Raw genomic sequence first — 10,975 nt, forward strand, 5'->3', positions numbered from 1 at the left:
ACAGACAGACAGACAGACAGACAGACAGACAGACAGACAGACAGGACAGACAGACAGACAGACAGACAGACAGACAGACAGACAGAAGACAGACAGACAGACAGACCGACAGACAGACAGACAGACAGACAGACAGACAGACAGACAGACAGACGACAGACAGACAGACAGACAGACAGACAGACAGACAGACAGACAGACAGACAGACAGACAGACAGACAGACAGACAGACAGACAGACAGACAGACAGACAGACAGACAGACAGACAGACAGACAGACAGACAGACAGACAGACAGACAGACAGACAGACAGACAGACAGACGACAGGCAGGCAGGCAGGCAGGCAGGCAGGCAGACAGACAGACAGACAGACAGACAGACAGGCAGGCAGGCAGGCAGGCAGGCAGGCAGACTGACAGACAGACAGACAGACAGACAGACAGACAGACAGACAGACAGAGCGCAAACCATAAAAAGCACAGTCTTTGGTTTGATTCTTTCCATGCCTACTTCCAGTTTTGACAGATTACCTGTTATTTCCAGTGATGTATATAAAAAATAGTAGACATTTAATAATCGACACGTCCTTTTTATTTGAACAAATGTGTTGCATCGTATCATTTTCAGGGCCTCGTGTTAATTGATGATCATTGATAACACCAAAACAGGTGTTCTTCTGAAGACGAAAAGTAATACACTTTTCCACTGTTAATCAAATTAGTGATCACCTTTATCGTAATCAAGCGATTAACGGATTCGAAAACGAGACAATTATAACTGGATTGTAGGCGGTGTTAAACAATTATATATTGGTAGCAATGACTTTATAAAGTACATCGTGGGCGGAGTTAACAGAGTGTGACTGTTCAGATTTACTATTTAGATTTAAACTCAATGTATATAATAAAACATGCGTACATCCGGCTTTCCGGAAGTCCAAAGGACGTCTACCATTTGTAAAATCGTAGAACGGTTGCAGTTTGTAGGCGTAATTTACGCCCGGGCGTTCATTTACGGAATGCGCTAGACATATTCGCCAGGAACACTGTTCTGCTTAACCTCGGTGTGCATGGTGGTCTTGTATTTGTTGTAAAGGTTCTCGATGAGCTGTCCCGTGAGCACTTCCGTGGCATTATGGGCCGCCACGCGCAGCACAAATACGCCGTCGAACTTCAGGTAGGACATGACGAACTTGTTGACGGTTCTGTTCTCGCCACCGCGCTGTAGGATCACCTTGCGCATGATCATGTACTTCCGAATGAATTCAACGCGGTTGTGCGGGAACATGGACGCGTAGATGGTCGTCCCGAGCGACAGGAAGCTGACGACGGCGAGGAATAACAGCCAGAACCAGATGAACAAGAATATCTTGGAGTTGAAAAGGTTGATGGGCAATACGCACTGAACGGTCCAGCGGTGCAGGTTTGACATCTGGCGGATCTCGAAGTCGCACAGGGTCACACGCGGGAACCGAGGCGAGGCTTTCAGATACTCAGGGTTCTCGTCCGCTAAACCGGAAATGATTTCGAACCCCCAACCAGCAAAGTCTCTACCCAGGAAAGCGTTCAGAGCGAAAAAATGGAGAAAGGCATTGAATGCGTACAGTCCTTTCACTACTAGACACGCAGTGATGAACACGTTGCCATATCGACGCCCACACACGAGGCACGAATATTTGGCAACTTTCTGTTTGGCTGGCAAACAGCATGAGCTCCGATTATGCTCTGCCGTGGAAAGCCACGATTCCAGGTAGTCGGTCATTTCCGCCAGTTTCACGTCTCTTTCCGTCTTAGCGGCCAACTGTAGTGACCACACCATTGATACAAACTGAAACAAATGTAAAAACTGATGCACATTTTGTGCATTTATAGACATATAAATCATCCTTGTTATTTATGAAAACGCTTATCAAAACATATAGCGATAAATGTTTAGTCACCCAAAAATTCAAATGAAGGTAAATCTATTTTTTTTAATTTAAATTCCGTTTTTGCGACGAGCAAAAGTTACTTTAATAATGTTGTCTTTAAAAGTACACTTTTATTTCATTCACGTGTGAAGCAACAGTATCAGCGTTACTTAAAAAGCAAAGTAACATGTTAAAGGGGCCTTTTCACAGATTTTGGCATTTTTTTAACTTATTCATTAAATGCTTTATATTGATAAATGTAAACATTGGTTCATAAAAGCTCCAGTAAAAAATCAAGAAAAAAATTAAAAAAAGGAAAAGAACATTGCCCGGAGCAGGTTTCGAACCAGTGACCCCTGGAGTCCTGCCAGAGTCCTGAAGTAAAAACGCTTTAGCCTACTGAGCTATTCCGCCGAGTACACATTCTTGACGTATTTTATACCTTATAGAAGCAATCTTGGTAGTTTCACAAAATTTAAGGACAAAAACAGAACTCTCCAAATTATTCAATCGTTTCGCGTTGCAACGCTTTATAATTTTTAGGTTTTAAAATCGTCAAAAGATGCATATATTGGCTATATTAGAGCATGGTTAATGTTCAGTATTACTGTTTCCTCACAAATATCATAACTAAAACGAAAACTTACGAATCTGAAACAACTTTTTTCAATTTTGTCAATTTACCAAAGCGTGAAAAGATCCCTTTAAATAATAAAATAGCACAGTCTTATATAAAAGACGCACAATAAATACAACACTCATAATACAAATCACGGCCATAGCGTAGTCAAATTTGTTGGTACTCGAAATACGTTTACATTAATAACAAAAGCCGCAAGCGCCGATAGGACCGATTGCAAACCTACGACAATGCCGTGGACAGGGTTTCAGGTCGCAGACCGCCGGTGGGTCAAGGTGGATAGGGTCTCAGGTCGCGGACCGAGGGTGGGTGAAGGTGGATAGGGTCTCCGGTTGCGGATCGAGGATGGGTCAAGGTTGATAGGGTCTCAGGTCACAGACCGCCGGTTGGTCAAGGTGGATAGGGTCTTAATTGGCGGACCGCCGGTGGGTCAAGGTGGATAGGGTCTTAGGTCACAGACCGCCGGTGGGTCAAGGTGGATTTGGATTTAATTGGCGGACCGCCTGTGGGTCAAGGTTGATAGGGTCTCAGGTCACGGACCGCCGGTTGGTCAAGGTGGATAGGGTCTTAGGTCACAGACCGCCGGTTGGTCAAGGTGGATAGGGTCTTAATTGGCGGACCGCCGGTGGGTCAAGGTTGATAGGGTCTCAGGTCACGGACCGCCGGTTGGTCAAGGTGGATAGGGTCTTAAGTGGCGGACCGCCGGTGGGTCAAGGTCGATAGGGTTTAAGATGGCGGACCGCCGATGGGTTAAGGTGGATAGGGTGTTAGATGGCGGACTGCCGGTGGCTCAAGGTGGATAGGGTCTAAGGTCGCGGACCGCCGATGGGTCAATGTGGATAGGGTCTAAAGTGGCGGACCGCCGGTGGGTCAAGGTGGATAGGGTCTTAGGTTGCGGACCGGAGGATGGTCAAGGTGGATAGGGTCTTAGGTGGCGGACCGCCGGTGGATCAAGGTCGATAGGGTCTTAGGTGGCGGACCGCCGGTGGGTCAAGGTAGACAGGATCTTAGGTGGCGAACCGCGAGAGGGTCAATGTCGATAAGGTCTTAGGTGGCGGACCACCGGTGGGTCAAGGTCGATAGGGTCTTAGGTGGCGGACCGCCGGTTAATCAAGATGGGTGGGGTTTAAGGTTTCGGACCGCCGGTGGGTTAAGGTGGATAGGGTCTTAGGTGGCGAATCGCCGGTAGGTCAAGGCCCATAGGTTCTTAGGTCGCGGACCGCCGGTGGACCGTGGTGGATAGGGTCTTTGGTGGCGGACCGCCGGTTTGTCAATTTCCATAGGGTCCTAGATCGCGGATCCCTGGTGGGTCAATGTGGATAGGGTCTTAGATCGCGGACCGCCGGTGGGTAAAGGTGGACAGGGTCTTAAGTGAAGGACCGCCGATGGGTCAGGGTGGATAGTGTCTTAGATGGCGGACCGCCGATGGGTCAAGGTCGATAGGGTCTTAGGTCGCGGACCGCCGGTGGGTCAAGGAGGATAGGGTCTAAGGTCGCAGACCGCCGATGGGTCAATGTGGATTGCGTCTTAGGGGCGGACCGCCGGTGTGTCAAGGTGGATTGGGTCTTAGATTGCGGACCGCCGGTGGGTCAAGGTGAATAGAGTCTAAGGTCGCGGACCGCCAATGGGTCAAGGTGGATAGGGTGTTGGGTTGCGGACCGCCGGTGGGTCAAGTTGGATAGGGTATTAGGTGGCGGACCGCTGGGGGGTCAAGGTTGATAGGGTCTTAGGTGGCGGACCGCCGGTGGGTCAATGTTGATATGGTCTTAGATGGCAGACCGCCGGTGGGTTAAGGTTGATAGGATCTTAAGTGGCTGACCGCCGGTTGGTCAATGTTGATATGGTCTTAGATAGCAGACCGCCGGTTGGTCAAGGTGGATAGGGTCTTAGGTGGCGGACCGCCCGTGTGTCAAGGTGGATAGGGTCTTAGGTGGCGGACCGCGGGTGGGTCAAGGTGGATAGGGCGACAGGTGGCGGACCAACGGTAATAACGGTCAACTGTAAGGCTTGGGGTTGGAACTAATTCGTAAATGTAACACATCAATGCTTTTCTTGATATTTTAAACGAGTATTCGTACTTATAAAACGTTTGTACAGTAACTGTAATTGTATATACAACGGTTCATATTTAAAGGATGTTTTTATGCAAAAAAAGTTTATAACCAAGAAATAATGAATACATGGTTTCCTTCAGGAAATTTAGATTGTGCTCAACACACATTTTAATTTTTTTATTTAACCTTGTAAGTAAAAATATTGATGCACAATAAAAAAAAATTTTTTTTACACAATGTCTAAAAGGTAGAGTTAGTAGAATAATTAATAAATAACGTTGCTTTCTCTTTTGAAAAGAAATCACATTATTGTATTCAATAAGCAAAGGCTACATAGAGTGATAATTGATATCCACGCGACATTTAATGATATTCATTTTAAAAATAAAAAACGCACACTTCGTACTGGTAAATAAATATGTTTAACTAAATAGCGATTAAAGACTGTACAGCAGAAATGACATTTCATTTCTAGCAAAGTGTATCATAATTCGTATTATTAGCACTTTCAAAACGCATAAACAATCTTTTATCAAACATCTCGTACACATACATGTATATAAATACAAGATGTTCATTTAATTACGTAAGGAAATCATCAGTCATAATGTTAAAGATTGTACAGGTCCGATGAAAGAAAAGTACGCGGAAAGCATTGATCACTTCCAGAGATAGTAAGTGTACATGGGTAACGTTTGTGACAAGGGCTAGTGTACATGGGAATCGCTGGATTACACGCGGAAGGCTTGTGTGCACGGCAAATACTAAGGTATACGGGGAAGAATAATATATACGGGCACACTTTGCTGACCTTGTATAAGTGTACATGTGAAGGGCCAGTGTACATGGGAAGGGCCAGTGTACATGTGAAGGGCCAGTGTACATGTGAAGGGCCAGTGTACATGTGAAGGGCCAGTGTACATGTGAAGGGCCAGTGTACATGTGAAGGGCCAGCGTACATGTGAAGGGCCAGTGTACATGGGAAGGGCCAGTGTACATGGGAAGGGCCAGTGTACATGGGAAGGGCCAGTGTACATGTGAAGGGCCAGTGTACATGTGAAGGGCAAGTGTACATGGGAAGGGCCAGTGAACATGGGAAGGGCCAGTGTACATGGGAAGGGCCAGTGTACATGTGAAGGGCCAGTGTACATGGGAAGGGCCATTGTACATGGGAAGGGCCAGTGTACATGGGAAGGGCCAGTGTACATGGGAAGGGCCAGTGTACATGGGAAGGGCAAGTGTACATTGGGAAGGGCCAGTGTACCTGGGTAAGGGCCAGTGCAAATGGGGAAGGGCCAGTGCACATGGTGAATAATAGTATACACGGGTAAGGCTAGTGTATACGGTGAAAACTAGTATGTCTGTTTGCGAGTAAAACTACTGTTCACCGGTAGGGATAGTGTATACGGGTAGGGGTAATGTATAGAGGTAGGGCTAGTTTACACGTGTATACCGTTCTGACCTGGTCTATGCTGATGGAGTGAGAGAAGGTAAGCACTTTCCAGGCGACCCGCGGCAACTTGAACAACAGCGCCATCATGAGCAGGATGAAGGGCACCCACTGGTAGTACGTAAGCTGCTTTTCCTTTCGGGAGTCCACGCTCTCGGGGATCACCGTCTCCATGGGGATGTGGTACGTGTTTGACACCCAGCAGATCTGTATACGGTGAATAATCAAAACACGCAATACTCAATAGTGCTCGACAAAATGTTGGCTATTGCAAATATACTTGAACAATCGGATACGTGAAGTGTTCGAGACTTTAATCATCGAACAAAAACTGAATATGTCTTAAAAGGACCTTTTCAAAGATTTTGGCAGATATTGAAGTTTGTCAATAAATGCTTTATAATGATTAATGTAAACATTGGATCTAAAAAGCTCCATTAAAAAAAACAAGAATAAAATTAAAGAAAGAAAAAAAGGTAACCCTCAACTGGGATCGAACCTCTGACCCCTGGAGTAAAAGTCTATCGCGTAGACCACTCGGCCATCCGTGCGCATACATTATTTGATGCATTTTATTGGCGTCGCACTGAAGTGCGGCGACTAGTATGTAATACGTTTTTTTCGCTTATGGGAGGAGAAGTTATTTTACGGATCAATGTATATATTTTTGTTGTCAGAATATCTTGCATAGTGGGGATTTTTTGTGTAAATTAGTGTAAATAAGTACTGCATTTGTGCCTATTACATTTACTACAACATTTATTGCCAATAATGCAAAGCTAATTGTTTTTATTAATAACTGATTACAGGGGAATGATCACAGGGACTGGGCAAATACGCGAACCGGTGAAACTTTCTGGTTTTGTATAAAAACGAAACTTCTTTGTACCACTATCCTAGCAACCAACTAGTTACTAATAAAGGCGCTATAGAGCGCGAAGCGCGACACGTATTATTGATTGTAATAATGAGTCTTGATAAAGGAAGCAGCCGCTTATCAATCAGCAGCACCGCAGTCTCATTACTATCAAGTCCTCTTACAGGTTTTTTTTAAGAACCACATATAGAAGGCCGCAGGCCTGACCCGTATCTTGCCAGTGGTATGGACCCTTTGGTATGGACCTTTAACCCCGCTCACTATCCAGCGTTTAAACTTCCGGGTTTACATTTAAACCGACTATAAATAGCTTATTAATATCTTAGTTAGAAGGTGATTTTCAAGCGGTTCCGTAGAGTAGTGGTTACACGCTCGCTTCACATGTGAGAGGCCCAAGGTTCGAGCCCCAGTAGAATCAAATTATTTTATTTGTGTTCTATGTTAACTTTTTGTTTTGATGTAGACATTTTAGTTTAAATAAATATGCTGTTTTATTGTAACCATTTTTTGTTTTTATTATGCCCATGAAATATATGTGTGAGAGGGGGGGGGGGGGGTTCGTAAACACATTAAAACTTTTACAATGTTTTCATATCAATGAGTACTCAACCCCTATTGTAAATGAGCAACGTAAGAATAAGTTCAGAATAATCTCCCCTTAAAGTTGAGAAAAATATGAAATTACGCTTACAAGATGAAGCAGATTTTTTTAAACCTACACAGTTCTGTTCCATTAATGAAAACTGCACACGGATGCCAGTAAAAAAAGGAAACCAATGTAAATAAAATGAACTATGAAATATTTGGGGGTTACAACACAAAATCATAGATAATGGTTATTTGGGGGTTATAACACAACATCATAGATAATGGTTATTTGGGAGTTATAACACAAAATCATAGATAATGGTTATACCAGTATCTTTTTCTATTTTGTTAAAAATAATCGGCCAATATATTAATATTTAAAGTAGAAAAAAAAGTTCCATGTAACTTCATTGAGTGCCTTTTACACTGAAATTCCCGACCCCCTTTGATGCTTAGCATTAAATACTTATCTTGTACTTTATATAAGCAATCCTCGTAGTGTCACAAAATATAACAACAACAACAGAACTCTCCAAATTATTCAATCGTTTTGCGTTGCAACGCTTTATAATTTTTAGGTTTTTAAATCATTAAAAGATGCATATAGCGGATATTTTAGAGCATGGTAAATGTTCGGTATTACTGTTAGTTTACTAATATCATAACTACTACGGAAGTTAGCGAATCTGCAACAATTTTTAATTTCAAAAAAGTGGAAAGGTACCTTTAAGGCTTTCCACATATGTTCATGTTGCTACTTTCCGTATTTTGTACAGTAAAATGCTTTAAGAACATTCCTGTGTAGTAACCTGGTTTGCGTAATGTACTTGCGCTTCCGTGAACTGGGCTGGACACCAACACTGGATTGCGTCGCCCACGTACTGCTTCGTACTGACGACGATCGTGAAAATTACGAGCAGCATGGTCGTGTAATGGTGGCTGAGGCGGTCGATGAAGTCGTCATCATGACGGAGTTTAACGAGGCCAGCATAGCTACCGACAGACCCGAGAACCTTGTCTAACCTGAGACGATATAGATATACACAGAACACGATTGTTGCGTATAAAGGACATAATAATGGAGTGTGCAGAACAAGATATAAGCGTATATAGAACATGTACACGGCGAAAACAGATTGTGAATGGCGTGTTTTGTGCATGGCGTGTACTAGTACATAAATATCCAAAAATATAAAGAAGTGTAAAGAAGAAGACTACATTGAAGACAGTACATGGATATTGTGTATATAAACAGAACATTATTTTGGCGTATATGCAACATGTACCCTGTATGACATTAACTACGGCGTGTACAGAATACAGTACATAAATAATGGCGTATACGGAATATGAACACCGGTATCAACAGGATCAGAACAGGGATTGAACCCGGGTCGCTTAGGTAAGAAGCGTGTGTTCCAACCACTTTGCTAACCGGACAGCCGCTTTAACTAGTAAAATTGGCTGGTTATTTATACCGTTATCAAGTCATACATTGGTCATTGGTGTAAAACAAAGAGACGTACTTAGTAGTCTGTTACAATGAAGAAAGTGGACTTTTGATACGGACTTAACAAAATATTTTTGCGGCTTTCACAGAAAAAGGCATAACGCATAAAAATTAATGTGACGTATACATTACATGAATGTAGTTTATAAACAGAACATGAACATTGTGTGTAATAAGCATCAACAGTGAAACCATGGAAAGTGGAACAATAAACATAATAATGAATACAGACATGAGAAGTATAAATGAGATCTGTTTTATTGCGCATTATGCTTACGTAATTAACAGAGCACTTATGAAAGCTTCGTTTACTGATAATTCTGAACAATACATGAATAGCTGACATTGTTACTTAAGAGTACATCATTTCCTTAATAATCATTATCATCATCATAATCATTATACAAATAATCATCATCATCATCATCATTATCATCATCATCACCACCACCACTACCATCATCATCGTCATCATCATCAGCAGCAGATGAAGCAGCAGCATCATTATCATCATAATTATTATCATCATCATTATCATCTTAATTATTATGAGCATACTTATTATACTCCTCTTCCTCCTCCTCCTCCGCCTCATCATCATTATCATCAACGTAAGATTAGTAAACATTTATTTTAACTATATACAGTAGTTCAAATGGAGGACTTTACGTATTGTAAATACACTGAATACAAATATCAATTCAATAAATCGATTTTAACTTGAAAATTTGACAACTTCGGGGGATTTTTGACACCTCATGCCTTAACATTTCAGATAATATTCACTCCAGATCAGAAATCGCAATCGTCCTTGATGCGTACAAAGCATTAATTTAGTCTAGTATTTATTTTGATAAATTATGTTTTGAATTGAGGTGCTTCATGTTTGTTATAGAATTGGTTAATTATCAATTCTCGTTCGGTAAACATAAGTGTCACCGGGTAAAAAGTTTTGTTTCGCGAATTATGAACTTGAAGTAATTTCAAATACTAAAAAAACTAATTATACAAATAATGCTGGACAATTAAATGTATGGAAAAAAACGTGTTGTCAACGGATTTTTAAAATGAGCAAGATTAAACCCATTCAACATTGCTCGTCAGCCATACTCCACGACATGTTGCCACTCACCAATCAAACACTGTCCATGAGCTAGACGTCTCCACACAAAGGCCGTTACCCATGACGTCACGATACGTTTATGAGCGAACGACGAGAATACGTGACGTCACGTGACTTTACTTTCCCATAGGGATTGCAGTGCTCTATCTACAACGAAGAGATGACATGTTTAAACTGATGCAGTTTAATAGCGTAAACAAACATCTTAATCTTTAAAAAGAGCCATTTTTGAAACCGGCATTTTAATTATGAAATATGCATGATGCAATGTTAGCTATTATTGACTCGTACAATATTTTATGTCAGCTATATGTGCTCGTCAGAATACATCGCCGTATTGTAAGGAACGCAATTTAAAAACCTTACTTTATTACAACAATTCATGTTTTTCTCTTGCCTCGTAGATACGTTTCTACTATCACTATTATATTATATTTTTTTATTCAATATAATACATAAAATGTATATATACAACATAGTGATTGTACAAAGCAATAAAGTTCGGACATGTTATACAAGATATGTTAATATGTATTTTTTTAAAGAGAAAAGAAAATAATAACAGAAGAATAGTTATGCAAAATGATGAGTTTTATAAAGTCGGAAGAAAGCATACTGGACTTGTGTGTTGTGTTGTATATTCACAATGATCTTATAAGATTGAAAAAAAAATATACAAAAATATTTTAGAAAGATAAACTAACATTAGAGTGAAATGTATATAAGTGGACAAACATCATGAGAATTTAATCCGATTCCATTTTTGTTCAAAGATTTGTAATGTGTCATAACTGAGGGCTATTTCTTTCTCAATCTGGACT

General features: G+C 41.6%; 1 protein-coding gene across 1 annotated transcript; it reads right to left on the bottom strand.

Annotated features, from left to right (window-relative positions):
- Positions 1-715: 715 nt before the first annotated feature.
- LOC127847874 (innexin unc-9-like) lies at positions 716-10,292 on the bottom strand. The gene is made up of 4 exons (XM_052380088.1): positions 10,164-10,292; positions 8,331-8,544; positions 6,069-6,263; positions 716-1,830 (listed from the first exon to the last, which is right to left on the bottom strand). The coding sequence occupies exons 1-4, from the start codon at positions 10,214-10,216 to the stop codon at positions 1,027-1,029; spliced, it is 1,266 nt and encodes a 421-aa protein (XP_052236048.1). The 5' UTR covers positions 10,217-10,292; the 3' UTR covers positions 716-1,026.
- Positions 10,293-10,975: the final 683 nt, after the last annotated feature.

This window comes from Dreissena polymorpha, chromosome 10 (genome assembly GCF_020536995.1).
Source record: "Dreissena polymorpha isolate Duluth1 chromosome 10, UMN_Dpol_1.0, whole genome shotgun sequence".
NCBI classification, from domain to species: domain Eukaryota; kingdom Metazoa; phylum Mollusca; class Bivalvia; order Myida; family Dreissenidae; genus Dreissena; species Dreissena polymorpha.